The sequence below is a fragment of the Pelodiscus sinensis genome, chromosome 31 (genome assembly GCF_049634645.1).
Source record: "Pelodiscus sinensis isolate JC-2024 chromosome 31, ASM4963464v1, whole genome shotgun sequence".
Lineage (NCBI taxonomy): Eukaryota > Metazoa > Chordata > Testudines > Trionychidae > Pelodiscus > Pelodiscus sinensis.
The window spans coordinates 9,894,991-9,914,613 of record NC_134741.1 but is presented as its reverse complement, the minus strand read 5'-3'; the positions used below and the strand labels follow the sequence as shown (position 1 = coordinate 9,914,613).

Here is a 19,623-nt window from a genome sequence, read left to right as displayed (position 1 = left end):
CGGGAGCGCGCGGACTCGGCCGGGCTCGGGCCCCGGAACGTGTCACCTGAATGTTCCACCCAGGCCCAGGAGGAGCCGGGCTGCTTGAGAACTTCCTGTCCTTGTGGGGCCTCGGCTTGGCCTGTGGAGAGTCACAGCCACAGTTTGTGGTTTAATAATAAAGTTTTTCCTGTTTGAATCTCAGTGTCTGTCACTGAATAGTTATTGTCTGAGCCCAGTACTGCCTGCCCCTCCCCCTAGCATTTCCCACTGCTGTGAAAATTGAACATGGTAAAACTGCAACTGAGAGCATGTAACTAGATCCATATAAATACTCAACTGTTACTTTATCTGTCAACATCGCACATCAAACACAATGAATTCTGCACAAGCCTCACTCTCTCTCCTTACACGCACAGTTCTGGGAGCTGAGCAGCCCAGCCTGGTGGATTCTGGGGAACATGTGCCGCCCCAGAGATTCGCCAAACCAGCCCAGGGGTAGGTGGCAGAGCCAGAGTGTGGGACATTGATCACCAAAGCCTCTAGGGCTGGGGTGTCTCCTGCTGGCTTTTCCCATTACAGGAAACAGCCTGAGTCAGCTCCAGGGAGGGGAACAGCCGGTTGTTGCTGGAGGCAGGTAGAGCCTGAGCTCAGGAAATAGAAACTGATCCTCTTCCCCAGCCCAGAGGGAGCCATGGCCGCAGCGAGCACAGTGGAAAGTCTCAGAATGGACGTGACTTGTCCTGTCTGCCTGGAGTATTTCACGGACCCGATGATCACACCCTGCGGGCACAATTTCTGCCACACCTGCCTCAGCTGGTGCTGGGAGGGACCTGGCCCAACTAACCCCTGCCCACAGTGCAGGGCCCCTGTGCAGCAAGGACCTCTCCTGCCCAACAGGCAGCTGGCGAACATGGTGGAACTAGTCAAACAGCTCAGTTTGCAGGTAATGAAGGGAGCAGGCACGGGCAGGATGTGTGGGGAGCACCAGGATGTGCTGAAGCTGTTCTGTGAGGAGGATCAAGACCCATCTGTGTGGTCTGCAGAGAGTCCTGGGTGCACCAAGCGCACACAGTGCTGCCCATCTGCTAGGGAATTACTCTGAGTTTGAGTCACTGGCTAATTTCCCTGACTGTTCTATGGCCCAGTGCGACTCACCAACCAGCTGAAGCCTGCCTGGCTCAGGAGAGGCTGGGACAAAAGAAATGCTCCAGCTGAGGGGGGGTAAGGGGAGGAGGCAACAGAGGCCAAATTCCAAGTCTTTAAAGACACCGGATGTGAGAAACTTCTCTGAGATGCTCAGCGGAATCCTCCTGAAACCAGCCCTCTATGAGAGCGGCAAGGAGTCCTGTGGCACCTTATAGACTAACTGAAGTGTAGGAGCATAAGCTTTCATGGGCAAAGACCCACTTCGTCAGATGCAGCCCTCTATGGGGGAAATGAGAGCCCGTTACCGAATGGGAGGGGTATGGATCAGCCACAGGCTGGCTATGGGAATGTGCTGTCTTCAGACTGGAGAAGGGAGGTTACAAGCTGCTGTTGTTGTTACAAATGTGATGACTAGAATTTAATGTTATTACTTGTGTTTGCATCACAGTAGCCCTTACAGGTCCCACATGAGATCCAGGCTTTGCACAAAACAAAACTAGGGACAATCTCTTCCCTGAGCGGTTTACAGTCTAGATAGACAAACGTTGGGAAGGAAAACTGAGGTACAAAGCGGGGGAGGGGGGTAAAAGAGAGGAAGAAAGGTGAATGAGCTAAGAGGTTAGTAGCTGATGTCAGTCTAGAACCACCCCCAATTTTTCCAGGTACACTTTATGATCCTAACCACTAGGCCATGCTGCCACCTCAGGTGTGGGGTTGAAACATATTGGTTAGGAGAGAAAGATGCCCAGTAAGGTGAGGCAGTTTCCCACTGCTGAACTCCTGGGCTGCTCAACTCCTGGGCTGCTCCAGGAGGGGTTAAACTCAGATGCTGTGACCGGCACTAGAGGAGATCTCTGGGCTGAACACTGTGGCTGTGTCTAAACTGGCAAGTTTTTCCGCAAAATCATCTGCTTTTGCGGAAAAACTTGCCAGCTGTCTACATTGGCCACTTGAATTTCCGCAAAAGCACTGACAATCTCATGTAAGATTGTCAGTGCTTTTGCGGAAAAAATATGCTGCTCCCATTCGGGCAAAAGTCTTTTTCTGAAAGACTTTTGCGCAAAAGGGCCAGTGTAGACAGCACAGTACTGTTTTCCGCAAAAAAGCCCCGATCGCGAAAATGGCGATCGGGGCTTTTTTGCAGAAAAGCATGTCTAGATTGGCCACGGACGCTTTTCCGCAAAAAGTGCTTTTGTGGAAAAGCGTCCTGCCAATCTAGACGCTCTTTTCCGAAAATGCTTTTAACAGAAAACTTTTCCGTTAAAAGCGTTTCCGGAAAATCATGCCAGTGTAGACGTAGCCTGTGTGGGACCATGAGCACCTTGAGTCCACCTTCAACAGGGCTCCAGGCAGCGCAGGGCCACGCCAGCCACCACTGGGATCAGACTGGGTTAAAGCAAAACTACCCCCAGGCTGGAGCTGCTTGGTACCAGTCTGACCTGTGCCAGGCAGCTTTTAGGAGTCTCCCAGAATGCACTGCTGCCAGGAGCTGTACCAGGCACTGCGGCAGTGGGTACTTGCCCCGAGGGTACTACCACTGTAGGGCAGTGCTGGGGCAAACCCCAGCCACCCTGAGCAGAAATCAACCTGTTTAATTAAGGGAGTCACTGACCCATCCCCAGAGCACAGGACATGCCCACGCCTGCCTGCCGGGCCTCCCCCACCTGCACTGGTCGGCCTCTGTGGGCCTGTCCCTGCCTCTGTCAGACCATCCCCACCTACATCATTCTTTGTGGAGGTGCCGCCCCCTCCTGCCCCCACCCTCACAGGTGTCCTGCTGCAGCCTCAGTCTCCTCAGCTAAGGCTACACTGTAGCCTTCTTCTGGAAAAACTTATACAACTGAAGCACAGTGTGGAATATCGCCGTGCTTCATTTGCATCATTAATTAGCATCTGCTTTTGAGCAAGAGGCTTTTGCACAAAAAGGAGCTGTGTAGACAGCAGATAGAGGCAGCAAAGTGCAGGGGGAAAAAGGGGGACTTAAAAGCGGCAGAGATGCACAGCTAGGCCTGGTTTGAAACACCAAGGCAGCGTTCAAAGGGGCAGCACCACTGACCTGATCCCTGGCTCGGTGTTTCAAAGTGGCAGCGCTGCAGAGCTGATTCCAGGCTCAGCTGAGCGTCGCTGCGCGTGTGGAGCCCGGGGTCAGCTGGGGACTCCTCAGCTGATCTCGGGTTCCACGTGGCATTTCAAAGCAGCAGCGCAGCATGGAGCCCGGGGTCAGCAGGGGACTTTGACTCCCGCTGGGGACTCTTGTGCATGTCAAAGCTGGCGCCCACCTACAGCCCGGAGTCAGTGGGACTTCCCACCTGCCCTGGGCTGCACGTGGAGTTCTGCATTCCTCCTTTGAAACGTACTAGAACCCCAGCGGGAGCTCCTTTACATTTAACAGCAGGAATGCAGGAGTGTCTCTCGACTAATCGAGTAGTCGATGGAAATTCCATTGACTACTTGACTAGACAATTAACCACTAGTTAGCATCCTGAGTTTCTCCATGTTTTTGGGTGTGGACAGGTCCTGAACTTCCATGTCAGGGGATGAGTTAAAGTCCAGCCCTGGTGGCTTTCCCAGAAATCCTCCCCCAGTGACCTGAATGTCCCTGGCAAGGGCTGTCTGCTGGGTCTGTCATTTCCTGCACTAATGGGTTTGCTTCTGTGTACTTCCTGGGTATCTATCTGTGTCAGTGTGGGGCTGAGCAGTGTTCCCAGTACTCTGAGTGCTTAGGCAGCAGCTCAGGAGAGATCCTGATGCCTCAGTACACATAGAAAAAAATATTCAACACATTGAGGAGAACCTGGGTGCTGAGTCCTGCCTCCTGCTGTTCCCAGAGCCCATGAATAACAGAACACGCTGCCCATGACAGACATGGGAACATCCCTTTCAGAGGGACACAGGGGCCAAAGGGGAAACCGAGAAACGCCTCAACCTAGTACCCGTAGAGTGGAGACAAGTGTCAGAAATCTGTAGGTTTGCCAAGTTCTCCCAGAAATCTGTAGGTTTGCACTCAGCTCCTCATGAAAGGGCCCCGGGCTCCATCCATGTCCCTGCCCAGCCCTTTCCCTGTTTTCAGACAGAAACCAAGAGGCAGAAGATTGTGGCCAAGTTTCTACAGCTACCGCAGTTCCTAGGAGAACAAGAGCGACTCCTGCTGACCCAGCTGGAGAAGCTGGACGAGGAGACTGGGAGGCTCCAGACTAACACTGAACTGGAAGAACAAGTCAGGGGTTTCTCCCAGAAAACCACTGCGCTGTCAGAGACTCTGAGGGAGTTCACAGGTACCTAGAAGGGATGGGGGAGGGGAGAGTCAGCAAAGCGTCTGAGGCTGTGGAAAGAGACCGATGGAAACCTGGCTGGGAAACACTGATCTACAGAACCGCCCCTCTGTTCAATTAGCAGTTTTAACTCAACTTCTAATTCAAACCCTGGGAGATCGACAGCAGCAGCCTCAATCTTCCCTGCAGTGTAGACACACCCCAAGGCTACGTCTAGACTGGCATGATTTTCCGGAAATGCTTTTAATGGAAAAGTTTTATGTTAAAAGCATTTTTGGAAAAGAGCATCTAGATTGGCACAGATGCTTTTCTGCAAAAGCACTTTTTGCGGAAAAGTGTCCGTGGCCAATTTAGAAGCGCTTTTCCGCAAAAAAGCCCCGATCGCCATTTTCGCAATTGGGGCTTTTTTGCGCAAAACAAATCTCAGCTGTCCACAGGCCCTTTTGCACAAAAGTTTTGCGCAAAAGGGACTTTTGCCCGAACGGCAGCAGCACAGTATTTCCGCAAGAAGCACTGATTTCTTACAGTAGGAAGTCAGTGCTATTGTGGAAATTCAAGCAGCCAGTGTAGACAGCTGGCAAGTTTTTCCGGAAAAGCAGCTGTTTTTGCAGAAAAACTGGTCAGTCTAGACACAGCCCAAGTGTGTCTCTGCTATAATGAAAACCCAGGTCTGTGTGTTAGGATTGGGGATGTCATCGGCAATATGGACTCCTGAAGTCTCACTTCTCTTATTCCTTCCCCCACCAGACACGCCGCCCTCTGTCCTGGAAGGAGCAGGAGGAAAGTCCCTGGGAGCTTTCAGACAGGGTGAGGTTTCAAATGAAGACTGAAAACACCTTCCACACATCATACATGTGTAGCTCAAGTCACCAACCAAACCCCCAGCGACCACGACAGGCAGAGCCCAAAACCTGCCCACTGAGTAGGGAGGAGCCCCAGGGGCACTGGGTCAGAAGGACGAGGGGCCGTGTCCTGACCCTTTAAGCAATGGGATGGTCGGACCCCCCCCACACACACTTCTTACTATGGGCACAGTTTGCAGGCAGGGGGCTTTGCAGGCAGGGGCTGCGCTTTGTGTCGGGGCAGCTGATCAGCGCAGCCCCTCCTTGGGCACCAGCCTCTGCCCTGTGCTGGCCCCTCCCCATAGCCCCACCCCAGATCCCCTTCCCCAGAGCCCTGCCAACAGCCAGGCCAGAAGCCAGAGCTGGGCTCCCCCAATTGAGCCCGGCTGCCCTGAGGAGCCCTGGACCCTCCACCTGCCCTGGGGGTGACTAATGCCCAGGCCCTGCTCTCTGGGGTGAGGCGGCTCTTCCCCTGCGCTGCCCTGGGCAGGGGGTGGAGGCTGCAGCAGGGGAGGGAGTTTCCCTCTGGGGGTTGAAGCTGGAACCTGCCTCTTTTGCCCCCCCGCCCCTTCCCCACCTCACTGAACCCTCCTGCCCTCGGCCTGACTCTGGGGATGGAGCAGCCTAAGCTGGGGGGCAGGAGGCTGCAGCCTCTGCACAGAAATGAGAAGCTGATGAAGTGGGTCCCATTGCCCAGGCTGAGGCCCAGTGACAGCTCGGCTCAGTCTTAGGCTAGGTCTTCACTACATTTTTTTTTTTTCAGAAAAAGGTATGGAAACTGCGCTCCACAATTTGCGCACATTTTTCCGGTTGTTTTTTTTTTTTTTTTTTTAAGATGTTTTTCTGAAATTTGGCCCACCTACACGGAATGAAATGAGGAATGCAGGTCTTCCAAGAGAATGCATCTGCTCTTCCGATAAAAGCGTCAGAAGAGCAGACCTGTTTCCTGGATGCGGCGGAGATTTTCCAGGATAGAAAAACTCCATAGTCTAGACATAGCCTAGTGACCCAGGACAGAGGCAGCTCCCTGGGGCCCAGGCCTGTCCCAGCCAGAACAGGGATGCTGGGGAGGTTGAGAAATGGCCCCAGCCGCTCCCAGGACTGAGCTCTGCCCCTCACGCCCTGATTCTCTCTCCCCAGCGATTGTGACTCTGGATCCAGACACGGCGAATCCCCAGCTTGTCCTGTCAGAGGATCAGAAAAGTGTGAAATGGGAACATGAACGTCAGCCACTGCTCGACAAACCGGAGAGATTTGACTCTGTGTACTGTGTGCTGGGCCGTGAGGGATTCACCTCGGGGAGACATTGCTGGGAGGTGGAGGTGGGGGATGGGAAAGATTGGGCTGTGGGGGTGGCCAGAGAGTCTGTGAGCAGGAAGGGACGGATCAGCCGTAGCCCTGAGGAGGGGATCTGGGCTGTACAGTGGTGGGGGGGTTTCTTCCAGGCTCTCACTGACCCTGAGGTGACCCCACTGCAACTGAGCACTCCCCACAGGATCTGGGTTTGTCTGGACTGTGACCAGGGGCAGGTGACATTTATCGATGCTGATGCTGAGGCCCTGATCTTCACTTTCCCGCCGGGCTCCCTCCCTGGGGAGAGAATCCGACCCTGGTTCTGTGTGGGGTTTAAATCCCAGCTCCAACTGTCCCTGAGTTCAGCCTCTCTAGGCCTCACACAGCCCAGTCTCTAGAACCTTGGAGTCCCATCTGCCTAGCCCCTGCTCCTCATCTCTATGATGTGTGGAAGCTGCTCCCCTCCATCCCTGCAAGAGAAGACCCCCTTGGGCTCCAGGAGGAGCAGAGGAGCAAAGGTGGGGGCTGGGCAGGGGCAGAACTAACAGCTGGGCAGGGGACAGGCAGAGGTTGTAACAAGATGATTTTTTGGTAGCCGTATTGGAAAGCCTGTAGCTATTTGGTAGGCCTAGACTACCGCCTTCTTCTGCAGCCAGACTGAAGAGCAGCAGCCATTAGTTGTAAAGCCAGGAGCCACATGCTCACATTCTGTCTAAATTGCATGAGTGTCACACTAGGCTCTGAGAAGGGGATTCTATCTTAATAGCACGCACTGTCACCAGATAAGAAACAGAGCTCAAGATGGGCAGGGAAAACTTACTTAACTGTATTTTGTCTGGCAAAACACTGCTTATCAATAGTTGTGGTTGTGGAATCCTCATTCTACGATTCTTGTCCTCACTTTCCTATTGTTTGTCTGTGTGGTATCTGTCTGGTTTGTGTCTGTTTCTTTCTGCTGTATAGTTAATTTTGCTAGGTGAAAATCAACCAAGGTGGTGGAGTGTGATTGGTTAGGCAATTCTGTTACCGTATGTTATTATTGGTTAGTAAAATTATACTAAAATAATTGGTTAAGGTGAGCAGGATTCAGATTTCACTATATAAACTGGGGTCCAAGAAGGAGACAAGCAAGCAAAAGTAATAGAAGCAAAAGGACAGAAGAAGAAAGGGGAAAAGCAAGAAAAGCAAAAGGGAAACAAGAACAGAAAGGAACAACAAGAAGAAGGAAGACAAACTCCCCTCCAAGACATGGCATCTAAGACCGGGTGGGGCGAACATTTTTTGCCCCAGGCCACATCTGAAGGGCTGTGGCCTCAAGCAGAAGGGTCAGGATACTTCCCTGCTTCCCCATCCACAGACTATGATTGGTCTGGGGGTAGGGGAGAGCATAAAGTCTTTGCCCTCTCCCTCCCCACAGAGGTTCCCCTAGGGACCCATTTCCCTGTGCGGGAGGAGACTTCACGCACGCCCCCTTCTGCCCCCAGGCCAATCAGGGCTTGGGGGCAGGGGAGCATGCAAAGACTCCTCCCGTCCTGCCAGGAGCACGTGGTGCTTCTAAGCGCTGCACGCTCCTGACATGGGGAGGAAACTTCGTGTGCTTCCCCCAGCCCCAAGTCCTGATTGGCCTGGGGGCGGGGGAGTGGCAGGGCCTCTGTGGGCCGAATCAACCCACCTGGTGGGCTGTATCTGGCCCACAGGGGCCCTTTTGCCTATCCCGACCTAAGACCAGAACTGCCAGGATTCTGCTGCACAACCGCGACATGTAGCAGCTAAGATCCAGAGTGACTGATCTTACCTGGCCAGCAGAGGAAGTCTGCCTGCCTGTACCAGGAATGGTGAGCATGACACTGTATTCTGCTTGCTTGAGAATTGTCAATAAATAGAGGATAAGGATATTACTCTGTAAGGCTCTTTCAGTGGCAAAAGATCCTGCAAATCGGCAGGAAGTCCCACCCGTCACCCTGAGTGAGGGTGGGTGTGTAAATAAACAGGGTTGCACCTTTATCACAGTATTGGACTTTAAGGGGAGCAGCCAGATCACTGCTGCGCCCATAGCGGGGTATTTGCCCCAAAGTCCGTACAAAGGGGGCCATGTGAGGTGTCAAATAAAAGCTTCTGTTTTACTGAGTCTATGTGTGCTCTTCATGTGCTTGTATGATCTCTGTATGCGGAGTTATGAATATGTTCTCTGTGCTGGTATTGGGCCTGGACTGCCTGTCATGAGGAAGGAATGACCAATGAATGATGATGCTAACTAGCACAACCGTAAGCACAATGGCTCTCAAGATGCCCAATACACACCTGAGGAATGCATCTGGGAACATGCAAACCAGCCAGGGCATTTTTAAAAGCCGGCTAGTGCGAACCCCGTGCCGCGCGGCTACACACGGCACGGGCTAGATAGTTAGAAATAGCTAGCTAGCTATTCCAAACTATCTGTACTCCTCGTTCCACGAGGAGTACAGATAGTTCGGAATGGCTACGTAGTTCGAACTATCTAGCCCGTGCCGCGTGTAGCCACGCGGCACGGGGTTCGCACTAGCCGGCTTTTAAAAATGGCGGCACTGGCTTTATGCTAATGAAGCCCGGGAAATTCAAATCCCGGGCTTCATTAGCAAGTTCGGTATGCATACATTATCCCGCTAGTTCGAACTAGCGGGGTAGTGTAGACATACCCTGAGTTAGGTCACTGGGGTCAGCCCAGCTGGTTTGGGCTTGTTCTAGTTAGTTCTGTGTTATGCAATAACATGGATACTCGCAACTACTCAAGCTCTCTGTATTTCCACTGATCTAAGTTTCAGTTTGCACAGTGTAGCCATCAGTTCTTACCCCCACCTTCCAGAACAGCCAAAAAAAATGTTTGTTTTCTTACATTGACTTCTACCTTTTTGTTCCCGGAGGCAGCACAGGTATCCCACCCTCGTTGCCACTTGTTATGTTGTGTGGAGTTTCACAGAATAGGAAGAAATCAGTGGAAATACAGAGAACTTGAGTAGTTGCTAGTGTTAGTAGTTGCCTATGGAAATACAGCTCACAAGTGGCCCTTTCAAGAAAGGTGCCTCAGAAAGCTGCAGAGACATCTCTGCAGCTGCCAAGGGCTCTTCTCTGACAGGGCCACTAGCGACTCACTGTGATGTGGGCTGGCTAGTCCAGCTGGTTTGAGGTTTGGTCAAGGTGGCTGGCGGTCGACATGGCGCACTGAGACCCAGGGGAAACAAGCAGCCGGAATCTCTTGCTGCCAGCATCTTGCCGCCCAGCTCCTACCCAGTCAGAAGCAGCCACAGCCCCTTTTGACCACTGGATCAGCGTGGGAAGGGAGGCAGGAATGGGGCCACGCCATTCCGCTCACAGTGCACTACATCATATCCTTCACGTGCAGGCTGCCTGCACACAGCATCCCAGCCTGCACATGCTAGCAGCCGGCCGCTGAGCACAGGGAGTGGCTCCGGCAGCGGCAAGGGCTTCATGTGCGGTGGCAGCTCACATTTTCCTAGGTCCTCCTGGGACATAGAAGAGGCCTCCCCTGGCCACCCATGGAATTGCTGGTTCAGGAAAAGGCTGATTGGGGAGGAGTGTTGGGAAGAAGGAAACCACAAGCCTGGAGCAGGTGCAGAGGCTGCCATGACTGGCACTGGCAAGGCAGGGCTCTGACTTCAATTGCTGAGACAGGAGAGCCAGCACCACGCACCCTTGTGATTCACAGGGGGTGTCAGCACCTAGAGAGCCTGAGGGTGCAACCTTTGCAGCTCCTGCAGCCATGGAGAGTCAGGGTCTGTGGGCATCAGGTGCTTCTCACTTGTGGTTTCCTTCTTCCCAACACTCCTCTCCAATCAGCCTTTTTCTGAACCAGCAATTCCATGGGTGGACAGGGGAGGCCTCTTGTGTGTCCCAGAAACACATAGGAAAATGTGGTAAAAGGGTATTGAAAGGCACCACTGGGAGTTGAACGCAGGATCTCCTTTTTACTAGGCAGTTGCTTTAACCAACTGAGCCATGGTGCCCTCCTTAGGGAATTTGGTGAAACTGTTCTATTGTATGGTCCCAGACAACACCTTTGACTCCCAAGGTGCAGCCATTCCCCATTTCCCTCCCGCCCTGGCAGTGTCTGGCTCCCTAGGCACAGAAAGCTACAGCTCAGTGGGCAGAGGCTGTAACATGCACATCTCCCCCAGCTGCTGGGGCTGTAGAGGTGCATTTGAGGTTTGGCATAGTTTGCGGGAGGGAGAAGTGCAGCAAACATTGATCATCGTGCTTGTAAATCCCTTGGTCCTCAGGTTTGGGTTGGAGTCCCCAGAAGAGGACCTTGCCTTTTTCAATTTGCTCCCTTTCTGAGGGCACAGAATTAAGGAGAGATAATTTCTTAACCCCACAGCAATCTGAGTTGGCCAAGGAGTTAGCAACAAAATTTCTGTCAACATTTAAGTAGAGTCAAGGAAACCCTCACAGGTGTTTCTGTGTATTTGTAGACCGAAGTTCATTCAAGTGGTTTGTTTGTTTGTGGACCTGCCCCGACCGCACCCCTAGAGACTCTGGAACAAAGAAGACACATGAGAAGAACCCAACTTTCTTCCTTTTGCTGTGACATGGATGGATCTAGCTCAGGTTTCACTCAGGGGGGTCTGTCTGCATGTGAAGTACCTGTGACAGCTCCTGTGCTCCTCTGCCCCTCATCAGCAATGCCATCTACTTGGGGGGGATCATTTGCCCCGAGACTTGTAGAAGGGACAACCTGGACAAGGCAGGCTTAAGCAAGTACCCTTTGATAGCTCAGCTGGCAGAGCAGAGGACTGTAGTGTGTGATTGGCAAGTGATCCTTAGGTTGCTGGTTTAACTCCAGCTTGAAGGAGTGATTCTTCAGCCTGGCCTTAACAGAAGGCAACCAATGTGGTCTATGTCTTCAGAGTCTTCCACTGTAATTGATAAAAAGATTGCAGCCAATCACATTTCTTGGACTGCACAGGTTCTGTCCACACACAAAAGTTCTTTTGGAACAATGGCTGTTATTCCACAACAACAATGCAAGAGTCTACACAGTAATTGCATTATTTTGAAATAATTCTGAAGTAACAGACGGATTATTCTGACTTCTGCAAACCTCATTCTACAAAGAATAACACCTGTTCCAAATTAGCTATTTCAAAATAAGGCCTGTGTAGATGCGCCACTGCTGCGAGTTTGAACTAGCCCCTCCTCAAGACCATTCTAAGTTATTTTTCCTGGGGCTCTAAATCAAGGTAGCTCGTCTACACTGGGGAGCCTGCCTCAGACTATTCTGAGGTTTCCCTGCAGTGTAGCGGTGCTAGTTCGAAATAAGCTATTTTAGAATAACTATTCAAGAAAAGCTTATTCCAGAATAAATGGTCAGTTTAGTCATAGCCAGGGAGATGAAGCAGCAGGAGGGAAGCCAGGAGTGCAGAGGCCAGCCTGAGAGCTGAATATCCCAGGTGCCCCATGCATAGTCCACTCTATGGGTCCCATGGTGTAAGGGGCTGCACACAGGACTTTGAATCCTACAATCTGAGTTCAAATTTCAGTGGGTCCTGCTGTTGTGGGGCTTGTTGTTATGAAGTTTTTCACACTGCATGGCTATGTTTATGCTGCAGGCTTTTTGCACTAGAACCACTGTTCGTGTGCAAAAACGTGTGGAGTGTCTACCCTGCATGTGCATTCTTGTGCAAGAAAATGTAGAGTAAACCATTGGAAAAGAGGGCTTCTTGTGTAAAAGTTATTCCTCTCCCCATAATGAACAAGCCCTTTTGCACAAGAAGGCCAGGCAGTATGGACAGGCAACAGGGATTTCTTACACCAGAAACCCTGATGGCTAAAATGGCCTTGAGAGGTTTCTTGTACAAGAGAGCATCCACACTGCCATGGACGCTCTTTATAAGGAGATATACCACCCTATAGATCTGGAGGGGACCTTGAGGGGTCATCTAGTCCAACCCCCTGCACTCATGGCAGGGCTAATGGTCATTCTCAAGGGCTGAGCTCTCAAGTCTGGGTTTAGGGAGCTAATGCTCAAACCACTCAGCTCTCCCTCCCTCTTGGGGGAAAGGGTGTGGCTGTGTGGACCTGCTCTTGCACAAGAACTCTTGCCCAAAACAGTTCTCGTGCAAGAAGCCTGCAGTGTAGATGGAGCCTAAAGTTTTTCATATTTTTTTGTTTTAAAAATATTTCAAACAGTTATTCAATGTGCCCCAGGCCTGGAATTGTGCTGCAGCTGCCTCCCTCGCTACGGTCGCTGGCTCCATGTGCACTGGCCTTCTGTCTGGGTGCTGGCAGGGGAGTGAGAGGTGGCAGGTACCGATGGGTAACAGGTGCCAAGGTGCATACAGAGAAGCCAGCACATGCATCTCTTCAAGTGACCTCACTTTACACACCTCAGCTTTTAGGAAACACTCCTGTCTGCACCTACCAGTGTCACTGTCTGCTCCTGAGGGGTCCTGTCTGGGGGAAACGGCAATTCCAGGGGACACTTGCCCAGTGTTCAAACGTCTCACAGATGCCATGGCAAAGAGGAAGCCTAAGAGACTTTGCATCTACTAGGCAACAGTACAACTGCCACCCCAGACAGGACTTGAACCCACAAGCTCTGGCTTAGGAAGCCACATATATCTGGTTTCAAGATTCAAGCTCTTGGAAGGCGCCAGAAACACAAGAAGGGCTGATCATACCCCTCTGAAAAGCAGCTTTCAGGAGGCACCTCCAGCTGTCCCCAGAGTGTGGGTCACCCCACACTAGCCATGAGTGAAACACAACAGCTGGACATCTTGTCATAAGAACATAACATAAGAACATAACAACGGCCATACTGGGTCAGACCAAAGGTCCATCTAGCCCAGTATCCTGTCTACCGACAGTGGCCAGCACCAGGTACCCCAGAGAGGGTGGACCGAAGACAATGATCAAGCGATTTGTCTCCTGCCATCCCTCTCCAGCCTCTGACAAACAGAGGCCAAGGACACCATTTTATCCCCTGGCTAATAGCCTTTTATGGACCTAACCTCCATGAATTTATCCAGCTTCTCTTTAAACTCTATTATAGTCCTAGCCTTCACAGCCTCCTCTGGCAAGGAGTTCCACAGGTTGACTACACGCTGTGTGAAGAAGAACTTTCTTTTATTAGTTTTAAACCTGCTACCCATTAATTTCATTTGGTGTCCTCTAGTTCTTCTATTATGGGAACTAATAAATAACTTTTCTTTATCGGCCCTCTCCACACCACTCATGATTTTATAGACCTCTATCATATCCCCCCTCAGTCTCCTCTTTTCTAAACTGAAAAGTCCCAGTCGCTTTAACCTCTCCTCATATGGGACCTGTTCCAAACCCCTAATCATTTTAGTTGCCCTTTTCTGAACCCTTTCCAAGGCCAAAATATCTTTTTTGAGGTGAGGAGACCACATCTGTACACAGTATTCAAGATGTGGGCGTACCATAGTTTTATACAGGGGCAGTAAGATATTCTGGGTCTTATTTTCTATCCCTTTCTTAATAATTCCCAGCATCCTATTTGCCTTTTTGACCGCCGCCGCACACTGTGTGGAAGTTTTCAGAGAACTGTCCACGATAACTCCAAGATCTCTTTCCTGATTTGTCGTAGCCAAATTAGCCCCCATCATACTGTACGTATAGTTGGGGTTATTTTTCCCGATGTGCATTACTTTACATTTATCCACATTAAATTTCATTTGCCATTTTGTTGCCCAATCACTCAGTTTGGTGAGATCTTCTTGGAGTCCCTCACAGTCTGCTTCTGTCGTGACTATCCTAAACAGTTTTGTATCATCTGCAAACTTTACCACCTCACTGCTTACCCCTTTCTCCAGATCATTTATGAATAAGTTGAAAAGGATTGGTCCCAGGACTGACCCTTGAGGTACACCACTAGTTACCCATCTCCAATCTGAAAATTTACCATTTATTCCTACCCTTTGTTTCCTGTCTTTTAACCAGTTCTCAATCCAAGAAAGGACCTTCCCTCTTATTCCATGGCTATGTAATCTCCCTCCTGAAGCCAGGGGCTTGTCTCCCATAGCTGCAACCTCAGCACTCTGGGGCTCACGCTGCTCCTGGGGAAGGGAGCGGGTCCCATAGGGGTTGGGGATGGGTGGGGAATGGCCAGCTGTTACTGAAGGGGGAGGATAAAACGCAGCCACCTTGCCAATGGCAGGGAGAGCGGTTGGGGCTGGTGGCACCGTGGGACGTCCCTGGGGGAGCTCTGCAATGTGACCCTGGCTCCCAAGGCAGCAAGTGCAGAATCCCCCTTGGTGCACTGCAGCTCACAGCACCCCTGGTTTCTTCACTCTGCTTTGCAGCAGGGCAATTGCTGGGGTAGAAGAAAGGGAAAAGCTGAGCCAGAGGAACACATGCGCCCCCTCCCACACTCAGACCCCCCATACCCAGCCCCCTGCCCAGAGCCTCAGCTGTGGCTTAACCCTGGTTCCAGAGAGAAGAGGCCAATTCAAACAGCCCCATGGCAGCGAGGGAGTCAGCATGTCAGTGGGTGGGGCAGGACGCTGGGGGCAGAGCTGGGCTCTAACTCGCTGGGTGATCTTGGCCTGTACAGTGAATCTCTCCCTGTCTCCATGGCCCTGTCTGTACAGCAGGGACAGCAACACTCACAGCCCCACAGGAGGGGGCTGGTTTACTGCTTCACCCCACGGTCCAGCAATGAGCCCCCAACTCCTCCTGTGCTCAGGGAGCCAGGTTTGCCATGTGAATTCTGTGGGGCAGGTGCCATCAGGCCTGGGCACTGGGACTATTTCCCAGTTTCCCCGGCCCTCTGACACTGCTAAGATCAGAGGTGAGGCGGCTGAGTGGTTCAGGTTTTTGATTAGAAACCAATAGACTAAGCAGGTCCACAAAATCCACTAGTTCTGCAGCCCCAGAAAAATAAATGTGAACCTCAGTCCTCCCTGTCCCTTCCCCTCACGCCATGGGGGCTGGAACGCCAGAGGAGTGAGGTGTCTTAGTTGAGGGCCACATCAGAGAGGGCTGGGGGCCTTTGCAGGAGTTTTTTTGTTTCTCACTTTTGTGGCCCCCAATTTTTCTGTGGATCAGTGGCCCCCGACCAAAAAAAGGTTCCCCACCCCTGCCATAAATAAAGCAACATTGAAACCTTGTGTGCTGGCCATAATGTTTTCCTTTATTTCAAATGAAGTTTGATCAACTAACATGAGACAGTTCAAGTGCTTAATCTGTTTATTTAAATTAAACTGTTCTCCCCAGCTGCAGCCCTAGCAAAATGGCTGGGGTGTGATTATGTCATTAGTGGTGAGTGTCCATTAGTAACCAAGAGTCCATGGAAAGGTTTGGGGAGGGCAGGGGCTCAGCAAAGGGGTGGGGGTCTTGGGGAAGGGACGGGATAGATCCTGGCTTGCCCTGACATTTAAAAGGTGACCTTGTGGGCATGTGGCACCCTGAGCAGCCTCTGATGTTCCCTGCTTGAGCCCCAGAACCAGCCCTGAGTGAGGGGGGCAGAGGGGGAGCAGCTCACACATGCCAAGGGGCTGGCCAGGGGCAGGACATGAGCCTGCAAGGCAGCAGTGACATCACAAGGGCCTTGTGCAGCACCTCAGCTCATTGGCTGGGAGGCAGTGACCTCACAGAGGGGCCATGGCAACAGCCAGGTGGGACAGGTTGCAGGGCTGGGGCATCTCAGAGACCCCCCTGGCCTGGCTTCCTGGAATCTCCTTTGTGAGGTTTCCCCTTGAGGGCCCCATCTGGGAGTGTCTCTGTGGAGATTTCCCCTTTCCCCAGGCTGCAGTAGGAGGGGCTGGGGCAGGCAGGGGCACAGGAGGGGCTGGCACTGAACTGAAGAGAGATCTGGGAGAAGCAAGAGGAAGGGTTGCAGGATCCCGATGAGGATGGGATTTGAACCCATGCATGCAGAGCACAATGGATTAGCAGTCCATCACCTTAACCACTCGGTCACCTCATCTGAGCTGTAAGAGTTTGTTACCAATTACCCAAAGCCAGCACTGCCAGGAACCTTTGTGCCACTCGCTGGCTGGCCGGGGACATCCAGGGCTGGAAGGTTTTGGCTTTTCACAATGTTCCCTGGGCTGTTGTACAAAGCTCAGTGCTCGTAAAAAACCCAAACACCCCCTGGCTACATCTACCCTGCAGGCTTCTTACACAAAAACTGTTTTGTGCAAGAGGTCTTGCGCAAAATGTCTTGTGCAAGAGCATGTCCACAGCGCCATGTGCTTTTGCGCAAGAATGTCCGTGACAGTGTGCACGCTCTCTCGTGCAAGAAAGCTCTGATGGCCATTTTAGCCATAGGGGTTTCTTGCACAAAAAAACCCTCTTGCCCATTCATACTACCTTCTTGTGCAAGAGCTCTTGCACAAGAGGGTATATTCCTCATGGGGAGAGGAATAACTCTTGCCCAAGAAGCCCTCTTTTCCTATGTTTTGCCATAAATTTAGTTGCTCAAGAACGCGCATGCAGTGTAGATGCTCCTCAAGTTTTTGCGCAAGAACGGCCATTCTTGAGCAAGAAGCCTGCAGAGTAGATGTAGCCCCTGGGTGCCCAGAGATGAGCTGTCTAGTCACAGTCTGGCTCGGCGCGCGCTCTGCAATGGGAAGATGTCCATGGAGCAGGCAGATGGCAGCAGCACATGGCTCTGGTGGATCCAGCATCCAGAGGAGTGTTTCCAATATGAGTGTTTACTGACAGTGTCCATCTCTGGTCTGATTTCACAGTGTGCTTCCCTCACATAACCCTGCCGCAATTCCTTGACCTTGGCTCTGACTTGGTCTAGGATGCGGGGTAGTGGCCTTTCTTTATAAGACCATTGTCCATTCGGCCATAGATATCCACATTCCTCCGCATGGACTGCAGGGCCTGCAGAGACTCCTCCTTCGACCACAGCTCCAAGAGGGTCTTTATCTGTGGCCCAGACAATGACAGTGCCTGGCGTTTGCTGCCCCTGGCTTGATTTGATTCCCAGCCAATGCAAGGTGGGAAGGGAACAGGCAACCTCCTGGGGGAGATCTTCTTTAACCCTGAACAACAGGAACAAGTGGGTCCCACAGCCAAGGGCTCCCTCTCACCGCTTTTTGTGGGGAGCAGCTCAAACACTCTGTAGTGTGTATTCTCAGATTGCCCCTGTCCCACTGGGCTGTTGTCATGGACCCTCTGTGAGGTCACTGCCTCCTAACCAATGAGCTGAGGTGCTGCACAAGGTGCTTATGATGTCACTGCTGCCTTGCAGGGCTCATGTCCTGCTCCTGGCCAACCCTTTGGCCTGTTTGAGCTGCTCGCCCTGTATCACCCCCACTCACTCAGGGTATGTCTGCACTGCAGAAGTAAACAGGGTCTGAACCACTGCTTCCAATACAGCCAGCTGAAAGGGGAGAGCAGTCCTAGGTGTGGGCACACTCCTTCAGTTGTGTAGCCCTGCAAAATACTCAACTGTTGATATGGAAATACAGCTCATGCTGGGCTGGGAAAGGAATCCGGGCTGTGGCTATGTAAATCCAGTTCAACCAGTGCTATAGGCCTGATGGAGGATCGGTTGTGAGAATGGAATGTGGAGTATTGTAACTTATTTGGCTGTTGTGGGGTCACAAACCATTTTATCTCTAACTGTAGGAATTGTAAAATATGACACCAGTGCTTGCAGGAGAGACACTGTCATTGAAAAAAGTCTGGGGTGGACGAGCCTTTCCCTTCCAGACTCAAGTGGAGTGGACTCTGGGTGTGGGGGGAAGGAGCGTGAACCAGCAGCCCACATGTCCTCCAGCCATGAGCTATGAGACGGGTTCATTCTGCCTCTCCCTCCCCCACTACCCATTCTAATGATAGATCTAGAACAGACTCCTTAAGGAATCTCTTTGTTATTTTGAAATATTGTTCCAGTGGGGGCTGGAATCTTGTCCAGCCTAGTGGGGGGCCAAGAGCTGAAATCACCAAGGAAACTGACAAAGAGCAGAAATCACTGGGGTTAGCCCAGAGCCAGACCTATCCCGATCATAAAAGCAGCAGCTGGCAGGAGCAAGCAGCCAGCAGGGTGAACGGTAGGGGCAAGAGCAGGTAGTTGGTGGGTGGCCAGTAGGAGCAGTGGCGGGTGGCCAACGGAGAGGGTGAGATGCCTCCTATGCCCACTCCCTCCAAGAGTGGGAGATGAGGTCTGAAAATCACGCCTAAGCTCTTATCTGCCCTGAGCAAGGGCAGCAACTGGGAGTGGGGTATAGAGAAAGTTTGGGCACGTGAGTGGGACACGTACATGGCTGGACTTACATTGCTGGCAAAGGACATTGCTCAAGCCACTGTAGCCGAGACTTATTTGTGGGTTGGTTCTGAACCCTGCTTGTGGTATTTTCCCAGGCGAATGCCACGTTACTTCTCGCCCTCTTTCATTAAAAGCTTCTTTTCTACATTCAGACTCTGTGCCGGCAAGTGGGGAAGTATCACCACCCCAAGGTACTCGGAGGGGGGGGGGGGATTTCCCAGGCTTCTGGGTGGAGGCTCAAGCCAGTTTTGTGTGAGATGAATGAAGAGAAACCCCTAGACATCGAACCCAGCCCTGGCTGCTGCCAGCACTACCTGGCAGAAGAGATACACTAGCAGGGGGAGTGACCAAAGCACAGGCCTCGCTATGAGCAGGCTTAGAACTTTTTCAGGGAAACCCTATTGGATTTCTAGTCCAACACCTTGACCACTCGACCATCACAGATGTGAAGACAGCAAAGCCCCTGGGCCAGGGGAACTGGCAGATAATCCCAATGCCCAGGCGTGATGTCACCAGCCACACAAAATTCACACAGCAAACTGGGCTCTTAGAGCAGGGGAAGTTTGGGGGCTCGTTGCTGGGCCGTGGGGTGAAGCATCAAACCAGCCCCCTCCTGTGGGGCCTATCAGTGTTGCTGAATGTGTGCCCCTGGAAACGGGAAACAAAAGGTCTGGAAGCCACACAGAGACCCTGCTGGGCTGAAGTCCCAATGACTCCACTTTGTCTTTGCCTGTGGGCTTGTCTGTCTGCAGCCTGGAAACCTCCTGGCTCCTCAGACCACTGGTCTGGATGGAGCATTACAGAAGTCGGAATAATGGAATTGCTGTGTAGACGCTTCCATTGTTAT

General features: G+C 51.9%; 1 protein-coding gene and 1 non-coding gene across 2 annotated transcripts; one reads left to right on the top strand and one right to left on the bottom strand.

Annotated features, from left to right (window-relative positions):
- Positions 1-534: 534 nt before the first annotated feature.
- LOC142821578 (zinc finger protein RFP-like) lies at positions 535-8,629 on the top strand. Its single transcript, XM_075912942.1, has 4 exons — positions 535-925; positions 4,199-4,403; positions 5,148-5,207; positions 6,383-8,629. The coding sequence occupies exons 1-4, from the start codon at positions 674-676 to the stop codon at positions 6,931-6,933; spliced, it is 1,068 nt and encodes a 355-aa protein (XP_075769057.1). The 5' UTR covers positions 535-673; the 3' UTR covers positions 6,934-8,629.
- A 7,767-nt stretch (positions 8,630-16,396) lies between these two features.
- TRNAS-GCU (transfer RNA serine (anticodon GCU)) lies at positions 16,397-16,478 on the bottom strand. Its single transcript has one exon. It is a non-coding gene; the product is annotated as a tRNA-Ser (tRNA).
- Between the last annotated feature and the right edge of the window lie 3,145 nt (positions 16,479-19,623).

Excerpts from the sequence above, each read along its gene's own strand:
- LOC142821578 (XM_075912942.1), top strand. The coding sequence starts at position 674 with ATGGCCGCAGCGAGCACAGTGGAAAGTCTCAGAATGGACGTGACTTGT. Across the intron at positions 4,404-5,147 it reads GACTCTGAGGGAGTTCACAG|ACACGCCGCCCTCTGTCCTG; the intron begins GTACCTAGAAGG and ends TTCCCCCACCAG. Across the intron at positions 5,208-6,382 it reads CCTGGGAGCTTTCAGACAGG|CGATTGTGACTCTGGATCCA; the intron begins GTGAGGTTTCAA and ends CTCTCTCCCCAG.